At 42.7% G+C, this 18,902-nt stretch overlaps 2 protein-coding genes across 10 annotated transcripts in view; one reads left to right on the top strand and one right to left on the bottom strand.

Annotated features, from left to right (window-relative positions):
- Positions 1-10,279, top strand: part of ampd3b (adenosine monophosphate deaminase 3b) — a 20,017-nt gene extending 9,738 nt beyond the window's left edge. For 3 of the 6 annotated variants that reach the window (XM_076984483.1, XM_076984530.1, XM_076984521.1), the window contains 14 exons: positions 3,507-3,729; positions 3,835-4,006; positions 5,582-5,747; positions 5,865-6,084; positions 6,342-6,471; positions 6,577-6,771; positions 6,870-7,001; positions 7,109-7,272; positions 7,417-7,543; positions 7,654-7,817; positions 8,060-8,180; positions 8,312-8,485; positions 8,585-8,695; positions 9,115-10,279. In XM_076984483.1, coding sequence (XP_076840598.1) covers positions 3,507-3,729; positions 3,835-4,006; positions 5,582-5,747; positions 5,865-6,084; positions 6,342-6,471; positions 6,577-6,771; positions 6,870-7,001; positions 7,109-7,272; positions 7,417-7,543; positions 7,654-7,817; positions 8,060-8,180; positions 8,312-8,485; positions 8,585-8,695; positions 9,115-9,297 — 2,282 coding nt within the window. In that variant the 3' untranslated portion in view covers positions 9,298-10,279. Of the gene's footprint in view, positions 1-15; positions 1,116-1,185; positions 2,242-2,329; positions 2,579-3,506; positions 3,730-3,834; positions 4,007-5,581; positions 5,748-5,864; positions 6,085-6,341; positions 6,472-6,576; positions 6,772-6,869; positions 7,002-7,108; positions 7,273-7,416; positions 7,544-7,653; positions 7,818-8,059; positions 8,181-8,311; positions 8,486-8,584; positions 8,696-9,114 lie in introns of those variants that run through there. The other 3 variants (XM_076984511.1, XM_076984501.1, XM_076984491.1) reach the window with 3 other exon arrangements.
- On the bottom strand, positions 10,055-17,581 carry rnf141 (ring finger protein 141). Of its 4 annotated transcripts, none has more exons than XR_013122805.1 (8): positions 17,469-17,581; positions 17,137-17,305; positions 16,742-16,881; positions 15,982-16,407; positions 15,786-15,861; positions 15,277-15,666; positions 12,251-12,359; positions 11,926-12,060 (listed from the first exon to the last, which is right to left on the bottom strand). XR_013122805.1 is itself a non-coding variant. In XM_076984546.1 (6 exons), exons 2-6 carry the CDS (start codon positions 13,621-13,623, stop codon positions 11,214-11,216), a joined length of 687 nt encoding a protein of 228 aa, XP_076840661.1. In that variant the 5' UTR covers positions 13,624-13,684; positions 15,072-15,419; the 3' UTR covers positions 10,055-11,213. The 4 variants fall into 4 exon arrangements, 2 of the variants coding, with proteins under 2 accessions (XP_076840661.1, XP_076840669.1); XR_013122806.1 differs by having other exon boundaries at positions 11,974-12,000; XM_076984546.1 differs by lacking the exons at positions 15,786-15,861; positions 15,982-16,407; positions 16,742-16,881; positions 17,137-17,305; positions 17,469-17,581 and adding exons at positions 10,055-11,364; positions 11,477-11,584; positions 13,487-13,684 and having other exon boundaries at positions 11,819-12,000; positions 15,072-15,419.
- Between the last annotated feature and the right edge of the window lie 1,321 nt (positions 17,582-18,902).

An 18,902-nucleotide genomic window follows, 5' to 3' on the forward strand; every position in this document is an offset into this window, starting at 1 on the left:
CTTTGTTAGGTCTGGGATACAATTTGCTGCAAGGCTGGGTACGTGAAGGCAGTGTCCCTCAGAGCACGTCTGTTTTCAGCTAACTACAACACTTCGGTGAAGAGCAGCAGGCTATGGCAGCAGCTCTGGGGAAGTGTGTCCAGACTGGTTATTTTAAGCTCGAAACTCGTGGCATGTCTCTGTGATAAACCCAAGGTCATGGGCAGAGTTGGCAGGCAATAATGAGTGCCTGCGCCACCGTGTGGTATGAGGTATTCTCTAAGGTGCGTGTTCACAAGTGGTTTACGTTCTGCATTGCAGAATTGACATGTTGTATTGGGGTGGTATGCACAAACTGGTCCCAGTGACCATGCTAGGATAGGTAGCAATAAGAGCAAGCAAATACACACACGGACAAAAACAAAGTGTTTGGCAGTGACTAATGCACTAATGCCACATTCAGGGTGCGGCTCTCTTCTGGAAATCATTTTAGCTCCTGTCACTTGGGTGTGGCTTACAAGAGATAAGACATTTAGCTTTGCATAGTCAAAGCACTGTCCCGCCCAGATAGACGGTCATACTTCTACAGAGCTGAATCCAGATCAGCTTCATCATAGACCATACCCAACACTTGCAACAGGGTTTTCCTATGTGCTTGTGCTAGAGGTTTGTATGGACGTGGCTGTGTGTTACTTATTATAGGTTACTAAAGGTTAGCTGTAGCATGTGAGGTAGAGGAGCACCTAGCACATAATGTCTCTATGAGATCAGCCAGTGCTGACCCGTGCTGCCTAAAGCTTGGCGTGGAGGTGGTGAGGAAACCAGATCTCCACATGCAGCACTGTTCTAGAACCTGCCAGCATTTCAGGCACTCACAGTCTCGGCACCCGGACGTGACATACGCTTCACGGTCCTCCCTCCATATCATGCCGTCAGCCTCTTTAAATAGAGCAGGGAGGAGAGGACTTGAGATACAAGAAAAGCAGGAAGCGGCTGAGGCAGAAACGAAGGTGTTCATCACGCCACACCACAGTCCCAGACGGGCTTTTAACAGTCCCAGACGTGTTTTCGCAAGGCAGAAGGTCTGAACGTAGAGAGCCTGGTAAACCCCAGCGGGCCGAGGATGGCCACAGAAGGTAAGAGAGACAGAGAGAGGGTGCACTCTCCTTCATGGCGAACCGCAGGTAGCACAGGCTTGGCTATTGTGTGGGTCACACCAGGGTTGAGAATGCCAGGACTCTCCTTTCATGGAGGGGTGACATGTTAATATTGACTATGACCTACCAGGTCATAAATCCCCACCAACAACAGCCAAGGAAAGAACACAACACACACCACTACACATCCTTCAAAGATGGTAAGGACTTCTAAGTCACCTGTCTTTCTGTCATAAAAATAAATCCTAGGTGATTCAGCTACTAAATAAACAAAGCAAGCTTGAAGCACAATCAGTAATAAAATGGTTACTACAGACTGCAGCTGTGGTGCACAGTGGGGAACGTCAGTGGATGGTCAACAGGTTGGAAACCTGTATCATAGGAAACCAATCACTCTACCAATCACTCCACACTAGCAGCATCCTGAGTACCCAAACAAGACCGTAGTAAACATACTCCTGTCAACATACAACACATACTGTCTACAGTGGGACAGTATGTTCACTAGTTCTAACTAGCAGACTGCAGGTTTGAGTACAGAATGCATAATAGTATGTCAATATTTGATAAGTAGTGAAATATATTTCACAATATAACTCAGCTTCAGCTATCAACAGAATGAGTGACTATAACAATGTGTGTACATACAAAATACAAATGCTACATTTATCCCACTGTACTACACAGTGTCAGCATCAAGGAAGCATCATAAATTTTTATTTCCCCCAATAACCTCATATTTCACAATGCTCCATAGACAGACTAAAGAGTGATGGTGCACAAACTGTTTACAGAACCAGTTAGACCATGTAGGCAGTCACTTGAGAATGACTTCCACTTGGGGTGTTGCTTAGATGGGACGCAGCCAATGGGAATGTGCTGACTGCCACTGGGGGCGTGACTTAGAGGAGACATAGCCCACAGGAATGCCTCTCTGATGACTGCGTCGTGGTGTTTACAGAAACCTGACTAAGTGGAACTAAAACCTGATCTCCAAAATCAGGACACTCGAGGACATGTTTACAGCTACGATACATTGCTTGCTCCACCCTCAACCTTTTCGTAGATTACACTTATGACATGAGAGAGCTGTCACTCAATTGCAGTAAGCATATAAGCTTTGCAAAGGCAGCAACATGCATTAAACAGTACATGTCCATAGAAACAAGATATGACTGAAGAAAATACCTTCCAAAGGATCTTTATTTATTGCTATTATTTTGGTTGCATTTGTATTTGCTACTGAAAAATGTTTATATTTCAAAGAACGTTTAATTTGTTGGAAAGGAAACTCTTAATTTGTATGGTGTTAAATACGTTAAGTATAGGTCGCGTGAACGGTTTTACTGCAGAACGAATACGGTTATTGAATTTAAAATTTAAGTATATACACGGAAAAAAACGTTTTACAAAGTTTAAGCTTCCTTTCGATGAGGCTCAAGGTGTGTTATTAATGTTAATCTAATACAATGACATGTTTGGTCAATTCTACCTGTGTCATACAATGTGGATGTAAAATTGAGACCTAAGTTAAGTTTCGTTGACTGTGTTTCAGTTACCTGCTTGCTAAGAGTGCTAATGCTAGAATAGCAATTCGCTGAAGAGTGTTGCTAACGGTTTTGTCATTTAAATTCCAATTGTACCAATAAATTAATTGAGAATTTGATTATAGAGGATTTCAAAGTGAGAAACAGTAAAAGAAAATGTGAAATTTGGAAACAAATGTAGTGACTAAGTAAGTCTTTGTGTTTATCCATGGGGAAAAAGCTGTAAGTCGATTTGGGACGCTACAACTGGGTTCAAATAAAATAATAACCTTGGTTCATATTATTATCCAAATTACTACCCAAATACTCGCCGAGTGCTGCATATGTAATTATCATCATGGCAAAACGAATCTCCTAGAGATTGTTGGGAATATTTGATGATCTCACTTGAATTAGAATCAGAAAAGGAAATGATGGAAAGGGTAAAAAAAATTGTGTTTATGTTTTAGTATTCTGTGCAGTAATAGAAGAGAAAATATATTTTGACATAACCTAGTAGGCATTTAACATCATATTTCTTTGGTGTATCATAAACAGATTTGAAAGTTCAGCTGTGAATTACAGGATATGTGTTCCCTTCATTCATATTTATTGTTGACCAGGTTTTACATAAAATTATTATTATTAACCCTATATATAATACTACAGAACTACTTGAACGTTTGAAATTTTTAGCAGGTAATTCTGTATACTGCATCATCTACAAAATGTGAGGTATGGCTCATATCCTTCAATAATGATAAACACTTGTCACTTGAAACCCTGAGCTTGTATGTAGTGTCTTTTCTGCCATCGTCAGTCTCCATTTGGCTTTGTCCCACAGAGATGTCGCGACACTTCCAGAAGATGTCCTTCGCCGAGGTGGACGAGAAGATGAAGCGGCTGGCGGAGAAGGTGTTCGCCTCAGCCCTGAAAGAGGAGAGCAACAAGGACCTCATGTCCATGTTCACTGTACCCGAGGACTGCCCCATCGGGCTCCACGAGGCTAAGGAGCACGAGATACGCAAGGAACTAGCAGAGGAGCACTCTGCAGAGACCATCAAAAGGTGGGGACACTCACAGGGGCCCTAATCAGCTCAGAAGGACAGTCTGTATGATAATCAGCATGATAATTCCTTTTTGTTGTTTGTTCTTATTGCACCCTCCTCTAGGAAGAAGAGCTTTAAGATGATGCGTTCACAGTCGATATCACTCCAGGTCCCAGGTGCAGCAGACTGGGCCATGTCTGTCATCTCCCCTATAGTTACCCCTGAAGAACCCCCCTGGCCTGCCAACATCCCGGAGTTCCAGAGAATGACCATCAGTGGAGACCACTGCGCAGGGGTATGTGCATACTTACAATTACAATATTATGTAAAGAACACAAAAATAAAGCCAGACCATGTGTCATTCTGCAATGCTCCATGCTGTCTAAAGAACAAGAGTGTACCGGTTTGCATGTAGGTAATGAGAGCCTCACTGGGTACTAACCATGAGTGATAACAAGCAGAACAGCTCAGGGTTAGCAAGCCAACAGTACACAAAATCAAGGAAGCACAAGTGATGTAGAACTGTGATTCAAATCCAAGAGTAGAATAAACAGCCAGTACAAAACGACTGCTGAATTGTCTTCTGGAATGTGAAATTGGGAAATTGGGTGGCTGTGTTTCAGATGAGGTCTGTGGGCCCAATGGTGACTGTGTTCTAGGCCTGTGTTTCAGATGAGGTCTGTGGGCCCCATGGTGACTGTGTTCTAGGCCTGTGTTTCAGATGAGGTCTGTGGGCCCAATGGTGGCTGTGTTCTAGGCCTGTGTTTTCAGATGAGGTCTGTGGGCCCCATGGTGACTGTGTTCTAGACCTGTGTTTCAGATGAGGTCTGTGGGCCCAATGGTGGCTGTGTTCTAGGCCTGTGTTTTCAGATGAGGTCTGTGGGCCCCATGGTGACTGTGTTCTAGACCTGTGTTTCAGATGAGGTCTGTGGGCCCAATGGTGGCTGTGTTCTAGACCTGTGTTTCAGATGAGGTCTGTGGGCCCCATGGTGACTGTGTTCTAGGCCTGTGTTTCAGATGAGGTCTGTGGGCCCCATGGTGACTGTGTTCTAGGCCTGTGTTTCAGATGAGGTCTGTGGGCCCCATGGTGGCTGTGTTCTAGGCCTGTGTTTCAGATGAGGTCTGTGAGCCCCATGGTGACTGTGTTCTAGGCCTGTATTTCAGATGAGGTCTGTGGGCCCTATGGTGACCGTGTTCTAGGCCTGTGTTTCAGATGAGGTCTGTGGGCCCTATGGTGACCATGTTCTAGGCCTGTGTTTCAGATGAGGTCTGTGGGCCCCATGGTGACTGTGTTCTAGGCCTGTGTTTCAGATGAGGTCTGTGGGCCCAATGGTGACTGTGTTCTAGACCTGTGTTTCAGATGAGGTCTGTGGGCCCCATGGTGGCTGTGTTCTAGGCCTGTGTTTCAGATGAGGTCTGTGGGCCCCATGGTGACTGTGTTCTAGGTCTGTGTTTCAGATGAGGTCTGTGGGCCCCGTGGTGACTGTGTTCTAGGCCTGTGTTTCAGATGAGGTCTGTGGGCCCCATGGTGACTGTGTTCTAGGTCTGTGTTTCAGATGAGGTCTGTGGGCCCCGTGGTGGCTGTGTTCTAGGCCTGTGTTTTCAGATGAGGTCTGTGGGCCCCATGGTGGCTGTGTTCTAGGCGTGTGTTTCAGATGAGGTCTGTGGGCTTGGCCTGCAGTCAACACGTCCATGAACAACGTAACAATGCTATTAGCTGTGGCTCCAGAACTCAAAGTCTAACCAATCTGCAATAATGTTCATCTAATAATATTTGAGACATTGTGAATAAATCCAAGGTGTTTAAAAATAAATAAATTTTAAAGTTAGCGCTATTCATTGTGTTTGCTGTATTGTGTTTCCTGTACAGATCACACTTGAGGACTATGAGCAGGCAGCACAAAGCCTGCTGAAAGCTTTATTCATCCGAGAGAAATATTCTCGTCTGGCTTATCACCGCTTTCCAAGAATCACTGCCAAATTCCTCAGAAGTGCAAATAATGAGACATGGAATGAGGAAGAAGAGGTTATTCCAGGTAACTGGGATACTGGGACACCCCTTTAATGTTTCAGTTCTGTTTCATAGTTGATAAAGAAGATATTAATACAGTTATGAATTGTATTTGTTTTTTTATCATGCGTGTGATCTACAGATATCCTCCCATGTGTCACTGAGGGCCAAGATCCATACAGCATGGAGGACATCCCTCAGAACCTGGGATACATCCTGAAGATCAAGGATGGCATCATACATGTTTACAATGACGAGGAGGCCGTGAAGCAGGAGAAACCGCACAGTTTGCCGTACCCCGACTTGGAGACGTTCACTATCGACATGACTCACATCCTGGCCATGATTGCAGATGGACCAACGTGAGTTCAGCATTCTCCACATCTCATTTGCTGTGCAGAGTGATTCTGTTAAGACATCCTTCCACTGTGATGTAGATATAGCTAACGTCCCACCATGCTATGCAACCTGAGTGTGTTTAGGTTATTCAGAAGATGGCCTGTTCCATTCAACATAACTGTTTATGATCTTTTCACATGGACCACAACGGCATCTTTTTGCACTGTTATGTGGTTACTGTATGATACTGTAGTTTACATGCTTATGTATGTGTTTGCAGAAAGACCTACTGTCACAGACGTCTAAACTTCCTCCTGTCAAAGTTCCACCTACACGAAATGTTGAACGAGATGGCAGAGTTAAAGGAGTTGAAAAGTGTGCCGCATAGAGACTTCTATAATGTCAGAAAGGTATGAAGTATTACAGCACATGAGGTTTTCCACAAACATGTGTGTGTGTGTGTTTCACTGAAGCACAAGACGGACGTTTGAAGCAGGATGTTTGTGCATGTCCAGGTAGACACCCACATCCACGCAGCTGCCTGCATGAACCAGAAGCACCTTCTACAGTTCATCCAGGACTCCTGCAACACAGATGCAGATCGGGTGGTGCTGGAGAAGAATGGGAAGAAGCTCACCCTCAAACAGGTGTTTCAGAACCTCCACATGGACCCGTATGATCTCACAGTGGATTCTCTGGATGTGCATGCGGTATGTACCACACGAGAGCAGGGGCTTTCAGTATTTACATAAACCTTGAAAATTTGTGAAGTCATTTATATTCAGCAACATTTTAATTTGTATCTCAGGGTAGGCAAACTTTTCATCGATTTGACAAGTTCAACTCTAAATACAACCCAGTGGGTGCGAGTGAGCTTCGTGAGATCTACCTGAAAACAGACAACCACATTAATGGAGAATACTTTGCACGCCTTATAAAGGTAAAACACAGAAGCAGCTCCATCAGCATTAAGAAACACAGTGTCCAAGTGGACACACTGCTTTCTGAAACTGTCGTAATAAGTTCCCCGATCAATGCTGTTTGTAGGAGGTGGCTCATGGACTGGAGGAAAGTAAATACCAGTACGCAGAACCCCGTCTTTCCATTTATGGCCGTTCCACTGATGAATGGCAGAGCCTATCAAAATGGTTCATCCAGCAAAGGGTGTACTCCCCCAATTTAAGATGGATGATACAGGTGCCAAGGATCTAGTAAGTGCTACAAGTAATCTGGCTTCTAATAAGATTAAGTTTAAATAACGATGGACAGAAGCAGATGCTGTAAATGACCAAGTTACATTACTTATATACATTAAATCATACTTATGTGCCATGCCTGTGTGTTTTGTCATTCAGTGACATTTTTAAGTCAAAGAAGATAATACCCAGCTTTGCAAAGATGTTGGAAAACATCTTCCTCCCACTGTTTGAGGCCACTGTTAACCCGCAGAAGCACAAGGAAATGCACGTGTTCCTGAAATATGTGAGTGGCTGGATACGTGCTGTTATCAGGAGACTAACCTCCAACGACCAGGTGTTCAGGTGCTCAGGTATTTGACAACAGCCTCACAGTGAGCCGTGGTTTACCCGCAGGTGACGGGCTTCGACAGTGTGGACGACGAGTCCAAACACAGTGATCACATGTTCACCTATAAGAGCCCCAAGCCTGAGGAATGGTCCACAGACGACAACCCCCCGTACAGTTACTACCTCTTCCACATGTACGCCAACATCATGGTGCTCAACAACCTGCGCAAGTACGTCAGCTCTGCCTTCACTTTACATGCATTTAAGAATTTTATCCTCTGTTCTTAAAGACAATAAAAATAATCACATATGGTCAAATATAATCTAGTATTACTTGAATTTATTCCATGTTGATATGGAAGCACTTTAGTAGAATGTGTGCATTGTTGTTGAACACCCCCCCCCCCCCCCCCCCCCACCTCCACTACTAAAGGCTGTGTGAATTGTGAAAGCTTGTGCTCTTGTTTTCAAGGGAACGTGGTCTCAACACCTTCCAGTTCCGCCCCCACTGTGGAGAGGCGGGATCCATCACTCACCTGGTCTCCGCCTTCCTCAGCGCAGACAACATCTCGCATGGCCTCAACCTGAAGAAGGTCAGTCTTCCACCCAAGGAGCAGATCCCTTTAGAGGAGCAGATCAGATGCCGTTCCATTGTGAGTGAAGCATCATGGGATCATCTCCATCACCTTGTTAACAAACTGCTGTCTGTTTGTCTCTTACCCAGAGTCCTGTGCTGCAGTACCTGTTTTACCTGGCTCAGGTGCCCATTGCCATGTCCCCTCTCAGCAACAACAGCCTGTTCCTGGAGTACTCCAAGAACCCACTGCGAGAGTTCCTGCACAAAGGCCTGTGTGTCTCGCTCTCCACCGATGACCCCATGCAGTTCCACTACACCAAAGTATGACCCCATCCCAATACACAAATCAAATCCACTATCATGGCATGCATGGTATGAAATGGTTTGTGGACCGACCTCTCCCTGCACCACCTGCTGTAGGAGGCGCTGATGGAGGAGTATGCTATCGCAGCACAGCTATGGAAACTCAGCACCTGTGACGTGTGTGAGATCGCCAGAAACAGCGTCCTCCAGAGTGGCCTCTCACATCAGGTACAAATACACCACACGCTCACCTGTTTGCTTTGTAGAATCACCAATATATATAAAAAAACTAATACATAACAACTAATGGTCAGGACTTTTTTACATCCCTGTTATATTAAGCAGCAGAAACAGGAGAGGTTGTGTTATGGTGAATAACACGGAGATCACAAGCTGAAGATAAATATACACTTAAAACCATACTGGATTAGTTCCAGTCAACAAATGACAGTACAATACATGATACGCATACAATTACATGAAGTACAACATGGAGTTAAAAAAATCAGCTATGAAGCAGTTTAACAGGCTTGCCAGACTCATCTATTTGTATCTGTAATGTAGATGTGGAAGAATAAGGCTATAATGGGTGTTTTCCTGCATTTCACCTACCTTTCACGCTTAAGAATCTCTCTTACCTCTAACAGGAGAAGAAAAACTTCTTAGGGGAAAACTATTTAGAGGACGGTCCTGAAGGGAATGATATTCGGCGGACCAATGTGGCCCAGATCCGCATGGCCTTCAGGCACGAGACCCTGTGCAACGAGCTCAGCTTTCTGATGGACGCCGTCAAGTCTGAGGTCACCGAGGTGAAAGTACCGGCAATGTGAGAAGCAGCCAGCACTGGATCACCAGCACAACCACATCACCCAGCCACAGCACACAATCATAGCACACAGCACCCATACCACCCAGTCCCACCACACAGCACAGCTCAACACACAAGGGCACCAAATAAAATGGCGTGGGGATTAAAAAAGGAGAAGACAACATCCTGACCACATCCTGAAACTGCACTGGAACAGAGTCAGTGTCACACTGTAGTGTGAATGGGGCCCCATGACACAACTGCCTTCCAGAGAACTGGCTACTCACATATTCAACACATGGTCAATATGTATAGCTAATGAAAAGGGTTAAATAGGGTTTTTTAAGCTACTTATATTGTGCGTTTCTTAGGTACAACATTTTTATTTTGTATTTGTGACTTTTTATGAAAACATCCCTGATTTGTAAGAAACAGGAGACTGGAAAGAGCAGTTAGTTGTACATGTAGTTCATATTTCTGTGTTAATGGTGGGGGAAGCCTGGTCTCTTTCAGCATCTATGCTGTCCTTCCACTGCATGACAAGCACAGCACAAACTGCAGTGTTGTTCTCTAGGTAAGTAGCTCAAATGTGTAGCTACGAATTCCTGGAGTGTCCTTGACTGTAGGTGTGAAAATTCTTCTATGGGCTTCCAAAGGAATCTGAAGGTTTTAAAATAAAGCATTTTTAAATGCATCAAAAATGTGTCAATCTTCAGTTGGCTATTTTAAGCAGATTTAACATTATAATGGTAAAATAAGTGGTCAGTTATGAAAACATAAAGATTTATGAAAGCGATACATTTATTGATTCAGCTCAACACTGAAACCTGGTGGATGGACAGGTTAACAACATCAAAAAGTATAGACAACTGTCCTATACATTAAAAAAGTTCAAGATTAATAAGTATATGTGCTCAAGTCAAGAAAAATATAGATCTTGCATATTTTACTGGTCACACAACAAACGACAGTGTCTTTACATAATTAACTTGGTACTATGAAAATGTGAGCAAAAAAATCTATATATTACATAAACATAAGGAATATATTTAACAGCCTTCATTGATGACATTTTTAAAATACATTTTTACGGATCAAATCAGTTCAGCACAATTTTTTTTATTATGAAAATGTCATTTCTACATTTCCCTTAGTAACTAGTAAGCGATCCATTAAGTGAATCTTTCCAGAAGAATGATATGATGTGTGAAGTGTCTGGCGTGTAACCCTGGGTAAACCAGACCAACAACTTCATACATATCACATTCCACAGGGCTACACTGCATTGACCTGCTTTAAGCACTTAGAAATATTATCCACTTACATGCTATGTTTATTTTACATAATGTATACATTGTACAGGATTTTATAAACACATTCCTTAATTTATATACACACACATATACTGACACCAGTCCTTTATTTTACATTAATAAATTATAAAATACTTTTACTGTTATATTTAAAATTTATTTTTATTATTATATTTAATTTATACTTATCTGAGAATTAAAAAGACAGCTTGGTTTTCCTTTACATGGAGCATTATCACCCAGTCACAAACACCCCATTTTTTTCAGTAATCCTTGTTTCTTTCCCTCATACTCATTCATACACACAGCTGTTGGCAGATTAAGTGCAACAATGCATTACTAAAACAAATGTGAGTGACATACAGTAAATCAGTTCACCAAAAAAATCAAAAATCAAAGGTTGAGCAGCTAAATACTGTGTGATGTCATGTCACAGTTTGAAAACTCAGTAGGTTAACCACATCAAGAAATGCTAAATCAAAATGTGTGGCTATTACCACCTGGGAAAGGGGGGGGGGGGGGTGCATCAAATAATTCTTCACCATTTTAAACAGCCTTCCACAGTCAGGAGAGCAGTGCAGTAAAAGAGACAGCAATGAGTGTGAGAATAACAAGCTCGTTGGGTTTAAGGTCTGTGGGGGTGACCTGCCTCATCAGCCAGATTGAGAATGTAGCCAGCTATGTCCTCCTCTGTTGGGGCATCAGACATTACCCAGGATTCATTGGCAGCCGTCACCTGAATACGGCAGATGGGACAGTTTCGACTCTGGCCACTCCTACAACACACACACACACACACACACACACACACACACACACACACATCAGAAACACTGCGATGCAATGTCCCTCAAGAAGCCATTGGTTCAGCTTCCTGCAGACACGTACCATTTGTCAATGCATTTCTGGCAGAAGCTGTGTGCACAGGGAAGGATGAGGTCTGCCTTGCCATCCATACAGATACAGCATTCCTCTTCATCAGTCAGCTGCTTCACCCTGCAACACAGCACAGCCACACCAGACTAAAGCAATCGTCCACAGACACAGCAACATTTGTGGGGTGGCACAATTAGGGAATTATGCTTCTTAAATATGTGCACAGACATGCATTTACCATTGTGCATACTACATGTTACTATTGTATTATGTGGCTTATACTCTTACAATAATCAGTATATTAGAATGAAACTGGTATGTACCCAGGCTAATGTGTGGCTGTGCTGGGCCTACCTGCACATCCACATGCTGGCTTGGCAGGCCTCTGCTGCAGGAGACGCCCCCCACGCGGACTCATCTGAAGCCCCTCCTGCCAGCACTTCTGCAGCCTGGCTGGTGATGTCCTTGTAAAGCTGAATGAACTGGTACAGGTTCATGATACGAGAGGCCTCCACCAAGCCATCCTCTTTGTTGATCTGCAGGGGCATCATAGAGCCTGAAGCACACCCCTTACTTCTGATACACGCCCCTTACTTCTAAAAGACGCAGACGCCACAGGGGACTCGAATTCAGAAGAACAAACTCAACTCTGTGTGGTTCCACAAATTTCATTTCAAAAGCAAATAGTTCATTACGAGCACAGATCAAATCTCATTTGCTCTCCTTTTGGTATAAAAGGTTGAACTTTTAAACAGAACTATACATCAGATTGTAAAGTCACTGTACCTTGGTGCACACGACCCTCACCGCCACCTTCCACAGTGCAGAAGTGTCTGACCCTGGCTGCACCTCAAACAGGAGGTGCTTCTGTTGACCAGTCGCTAGCCTAGCAGTGCTGGTTTGAATGAAGCAACAACAGCGAAAGATTGACTAAATTCTCTCGGACTATAAATAATATACATTGCTATAAAATAGCCTGTGTAGTGTTGTACAGTGTAGTAATTGAAGTGTATTTAGGTCTATGCGACATGAACCAAAATATTGCATGTCTTGAAATACATTAATGCACTGATATGCCCTTGGGATATGTGTGCATTATTTTTGAACAAAATTATTCTATCCTATTGTGAGTTACTGAAACACCACAGAGAGCAGGCCTCAAATGTTTGGATTAGTCAGGAGGATCACAGCACATAAGAGAAAACATGACTTGAGGGTGAATTTGCACATTTCAGCCTAGTGAAATATTAGTCTTGCAAAGACCATTATATAACAGTTAGCTCTCATGTAATCAGAAGAATTTGAGTTATTCCATCAGTGCTGATATAGAAGATAACAGCACTGTGACTTAACTATAAATGTACCTTTGCCCTTTACAGGTGTGTTCTGCAGACCATTCATTACATTAACGATTATTATCCATCTTAGAAAGAATGACAAACTTTGTTGATAACTAGAATCACACATGCCACCAAAGTGACTGATTACAAAGTCTTATTTTCACTGGTTGCACATGGAAACACAGTGATTATATAGAGTGGTACAAAGTCACGGGCCCATGGTAACATAGACCTAATGCAAGCTAGTGTGCAGGGAACTCTTGTTTCTTGGCAACAGTCCAGTCCCAGTCCAGGTGCAGAACTATTTGTTTTTATTAAATAAACACATTAAGTCATAATCTGTTGTTTACCACTGTGAACTGAGTGCTTGTAGAACTACTGTATAAAAGCAATATCACACTTGGTTGTCCTGTATATCAGCACTTTTTTGTCCATTCCATTGCTAACCAGCTTTGAAGCTTTGGTCAATTTGTATTTTAAAAATAAACAACACTGGTTTATATAGTGATCTAGTGATGTATCTAATGACTACACACTGATTAAACACTGACATGTCTTTTAAAAAATGTTAAATAAAAATGACCATGCTGTCGACATGTGGTCTAGCACAAATATATAGACAATACCCCTTTTGAGACTAAGTAAGCTTATTCTAATGTTAATCTTAGCAGTGGCAGCTTACACCTCATTGAGCTCTGCCACCCGTCCCAGGAACTCATCGTAGGTTAGGTAACCACTGTCCCGTACGAGTCCTGCGTGCTTCACCAGCTTCTCTGGGAGTTTGCTTAACACTGACTGGCCTGAGATCTGCTGGCCCATCACTGCTCCACACGGAGGACCGGACCAAGACAACACTAGACCTCATTCAGTGATCAAAGACCTGGAACACAAAGGCGAGAAAAGGACGTGGATTATAAAGATGGTTCTGGGGAGTAACTGCAGTGTAGTGAATAGTAAAAGATGCTTGAAGGTTCCCAGAGAAATAGGAGACTTCAGCTACAGGTCCTTCAACAATATTCAGCAATATCCTACTGGGAAACCTTGAGTCCAGACATTCATGTGGCTGTAGTGTACCATACTATAGTTGTACTGTACAACTAGCCTAAACACTGTGGCAGACCAACTACATCAACTTCAGGATTGGTCAGGAATGGTTTGAGGAACATGGCACAGTTCAAAGCCTCCAAATTCCCCAGAACTCAAACTGATGGAGCATCTGTGGGATGTGCAGGGAAAACAAGTCCGATCCATGGAGGCCCCGCCAATCATCTTACAGGACTGACAGGACTTACAGGACTCACAGGATCTACTGCTAATGTGTTGGCAGCAGTTACTACAGGACACTTTCAGAAGCCTTGTGGAGTCCACACTTCAACAGGTCAGAGCTGCTGTAGCGACTGGGAAGGGACCTATGCAATATCAGTCAGGTGGATTTAACAGTGCCTGATTGGTCTGTGCATGCATGTGTGTGTGTGTGTGTGTGTGTGTGAGAGAGAGAGAGAGAGAGAGAGAGAGAGAGAGAGAGAGATATTGAAGTACACAAGGTCCCCGGGGAAACAGGACATTTTGGACAGAGGTCCTTCATCCTTAATTTTGACTATCTCTATATCTTTTACTACAGGACACTGCAATGTCTAAACAATCTAGGGAAAATGTTCATTTGATAAAAATCTAGCTGAAATGCATATGATCTCATTTGATTGAACTGTGCTTGACACTTGGAATGCACCTGGTTATTTATTCTTGAGTTCTTGATTTTCAAAATGAATACTTCCGTCCTGTGCACTGGCAATCACACTACTACTATAAATACCTCATGCGGGTTGTTTTGTTTATGTGTTTGAAAAACGGCTTTTATTTTGGAAATAAAATGTCAGCTGGGGTGTGACTATGTTTACGTAATGTTTAACTATTTCTCACCTACTGACTTCCCTTGACTCAAACATTTGCTCTGTAGCTAATAAAAATAGTAAGTAATTGACTTTAATAAGCCTAATATCCCACTTCTGTGTTTCAAATGTTGCAATAGCTGTTGCAACAACGTTAGCTATATGTTATGTTATAACAAGCTAGCTAACTAATTCAGACCACTGATGGCACCGTAATGCAAATTATATGCCAAACTATATCCAAATGAAGATTAATTGCAAGATTTATAGCTTATATATATATATATATATATATATATATATATATATATATATATATAACCTTGAAAGGACCTAATTACGATACAGAGAAAGTAACATATTTTAAAAATCACTTACCTTAGCAAACCAGTTGCATGGAGCAGACGCTAGCTGGATGATTAGCTTCAATGAGAACTAGCTAGAAAACTGGAGCAATTGGCTAGCTAGGAATATTGAACGGACCGCAAACTCGCACATAGCCCACACAGGATATAAATAAGTACAGTACTACACATACGTTGACGCGTAGTTTATCTCAGAAAAATGTTTTAGATTCACTCACTTTCTCAAAGCAGGCGGTGTAAAAGGTCTAGATGGTAAACAAACAGCTAGCGCTCGTAGGAGCGTTACTATCAACACCAAGCGCCGGCGCGCATTGATGACGTACGACGCGGACGCGGCCGCTGACTTTACATGTCTGTCACTTCCGCGGTGAATGAATGAAACACGACTTTACGCTTACGGCACACAGGCATGGTACAAAAATATACGTTTATTGTGTAGCAGTTCTTAGGACGATTCCGCGTCTTCTTCTGTTTGGAGAGTCATCTCGTCGCAGTTGCTGTCCTGCTCTTTGCTGGGATACTGCAAGTCTGGGTGCTTCCACATCTCAGTGTCGGCGGTGTCCTTGTGGCGCATTCTGACCCACGGTGGGAGACGATGCGATCGTTTCCTGAAGGAGACAGCAGCTGTGAAAACCACCGATTGCGGCACAGTTGTGATAGCATATGCTTTTGTACATGTATGTTTTATTTAGATAAATATTTAGCGTTGAAGATGTTTTTAACCTACATCTTAAAATAGCAAGTTCCAGCTGTTACTGCCATCAAGAGAATGACAGCAACGGTGACACATGCTATAGGAACCTCTGGAAAGGACAGGGAATAAACTGTCAGTGCTGGTCAGCAAAGAACACACATTACATTAAACTTTAGACTTTAACTAAGTATTAGACTTTAACTAAGTATAAATTTTGATTGAGCGCAACCTCCAGTGAGAGATCTTCGGAGAGTTGGGGGTTGCGTAGGCACCTCTGTTCGATACGATGAAGAGGTCAGAGAGGAAGCATGGGTGAATGGATGAGAGGAAGGGACAGGGGAAGAAAAGGTCATAGAGGGGGAAGTGGAGTGTTGATACTGGTGACTAGTGTGTGGGAGTGATGGAGAACTTCTTGTAGATAAAGATCTGAAAGTAGAAAGAAGGACTATGGAGACTGTAGAGGTGCTGAAGCCAGAGGTGACAGGCGGGGCAGATCTGGAAGGAGGGTTAGGGTTAGGGTTAGGGTTAGGGTTAGGGTAACTTTTGTTAAGCAGGGTAGACAACATGAGTGATGGGGAAGTGGTTTTTGCTTGAGGGCTCTTGACAGTTGGGTTTGTTGATTTTGGAATGATGACTGTCACTGTTTCAGTTTGACCTGTGAGATAAACACACACACCAAAACAGCAGAGTTGTAGTGTATCCTCAAAGTTCAGGTACACACACATCAGAAAAAACATCAGAGTTGTAGTTTTTCCTTGAAGTTGAGGTAAACACACACACACACCAGAAAAACAGTTGTAGTGGATTACTAAAATTGGGATTTCCAGAAATCATTACACCCTTCTTAGAAATGCAACCTTCATGGAATTCTTTATTGTCAAAAAGATTCGTTTTCATGTTTTAAATCACCTTAATCTGGTATAACATATTTAAGACACTTAATTATGTAATATTTTTAGTACTTTTACATTCAGCAATAATAATAATACCTGTTGAATTGAAGCAAAAAACATCAAATGACGCACTGGGAGAAGCAGCCCAGGCAATGACCCCCACCCTGTTTTGACCACACTTCTGGTGTTCTTCAGTACGAGGAATGACTGCCACTTGCTCCTTAACCCATCCATACCTGCAGTGACCAGCATAATCCGTGATGTCATTTACCCAAGGTCTTTGTTTTGATCATTAGTAACATTTATACAGTTATTTTACAGTTATTTTTTAAATAAACATACTAGGGCATAGCATTCTACTTTATAAAGGGCTTCAGTAATTGATCAAATAATTTAAAAATTCAGTTTAGGTCCAGCTTTTAGTTTTAAAAGAACCATGAGCCTTGTTCAGTTAGCAAAGCCTTCCTGTGCGCTGGTGTTCTCTGTATTACCTGCATGTCTGTAAGCCATTGCTGTTTGCCAGCTGAACTTCAGCTCTGGTGGCTATGTGAGTACTGAGAGACTCACACACGTCTCTGGCTGTAGTGGCATTGAAGCTGTAGATTTTGTTTTTGGGCATTACTATAAATACTCCAGAGACTCCACCATTTTCTGGATAAACTGTATTTGAATACAAAAATAAAATCCTGTAGCAACTTTACCAAACAAAACAAAACAAAAACAAGCAAACAAGCTAAAACATCAGGGTTTAAGACTTTTTATTTAAGACTTACAATTACATGTTATGTAATTATTCTGTGATCTGGGTGTGTTGAGGACTTACCTTGGATCTGGCTGGGATCTAGACTCACTGTGTAAATGGCCAGAGAGAGAAGAGACCACAAATCCGAACACACTCTTGACATCGTGTCCACACTGAAACTGTCTTCTACGCTGTCTGTGCTACCCCAGATAATGACATAGGGAAACGGGAAACAGGAGGCTGAGGATGATCTGTTAAGAGACCTTCTTTGTCATGGCATCTACCCAGAGGGCAAAGGTCTCCACCCAATCCACATTTGTGCGTTTTTGTGCTGTAATTTTGGGCAGAGGCAGGGTGAGGGGCAGGCCAGAGCAGGGGCCGTTCAGCAAACATGTTCAGGATGGCGTTTCATCACACATTCCTTCTCGGTCACGTTTCCTGTACTCCCTCCACCTAGCCCCGTATGGTTGTTTGTTTGTTTGTTTGTTTTCGTGCACTGCTATTGCATTGAGCTCATTTTAACAACAAAAAAATCAGACGGCCTCACAGCGTCACTAAATCAAGACCAGCCTTTGCTTGCTTGGAGCTGAGCAGAGCGCTCATTACGTCTTTGCATTACAGAAGCCTTCAGAGATCCCTGGGGAGCATTTGAATCATGACAAATGAGGGGTGTGAGGTGTGAAGAACAGGTGAGCATGAAGATGTTTTAAGTGGAGGTGCTGCCAACTGGCCAGGGTGTATGTGGGTGTGTGTGTATGTGGGGGGGCGGGGGCGTGTGTGTGTTTGTTGTGTTTTTATTATATGCAAATAAGAATAAGCATCAATACAAAAACTGCATAAAACCTACACTAACCAAGTACACTGAACAGTAAAAACCAACAACATAAATGTTTTTACTAGCCTGCGGTATTGTTGTCATCACACGTGTCTTTCTAATATTAAACTTTAATGTTAATGATATTCATTTGTGTTTGCTGTGTCTTGCCTGAAAGTGAGGATGTGACTGCCTAGCAATGGAGGAGTCTTCTCAACAAATCATTTAAATATATTTTCCATCCTTACAACTACATTTAAACAATTTTTGCACACAATGTATGTCCTACAGGTTCTACAATCTACACGTATAGCTGAGTGTAAGATCCTATGGCATGCCTCCCCCACAAGGGGTACTAGAGCCCCTATAACTGCCTTGTGCTTTAATAGTAAAGTGTTATGGATTTCCTTGTTTGGTTACTGTTCCAATAGCTTTTGCTAATGTTGTGTATTGCTTACATTGCCCAGGGAAAGATATGTCCTTGTGCGTGGGTGAGTTTTATTAACTTAGTTCTACATACAAGTAACATTTACAGAAGAGTTGGCTTAGATTACATGCAGGCCACATAGTGCAGTGTTAAACAGGAGAAGCTCTTGAGAGACGTTCCTCATCAAATCATTCAATGAAAAGGACAGTTGGCACATGAGGTAGGGAGTCCCTATGTAATCCTACCGATGTACTTTTTGAAAAGATTACAGCCC

Source organism: Brachyhypopomus gauderio, chromosome 2 (genome assembly GCF_052324685.1).
Source record: "Brachyhypopomus gauderio isolate BG-103 chromosome 2, BGAUD_0.2, whole genome shotgun sequence".
NCBI lineage: Eukaryota > Metazoa > Chordata > Actinopteri > Gymnotiformes > Hypopomidae > Brachyhypopomus > Brachyhypopomus gauderio.

Bases quoted from the DNA above. Each gene is read 5' to 3' on its own strand.
- rnf141 (XM_076984546.1), bottom strand. From the start codon at position 13,623: ATGGGCCAGCAGATCTCAGGCCAGTCAGTGTTAAGCAAACTCCCAGAG. The intron at 11,585-11,818 runs GTAGGCCCAGCA...GCTGTGTTGCAG, and splicing joins GCCAGCATGTGGATGTGCAG to GGTGAAGCAGCTGACTGATG. The intron at 11,365-11,476 runs GTACGTGTCTGC...TGTGTGTTGTAG, and splicing joins CAGAAATGCATTGACAAATG to GAGTGGCCAGAGTCGAAACT.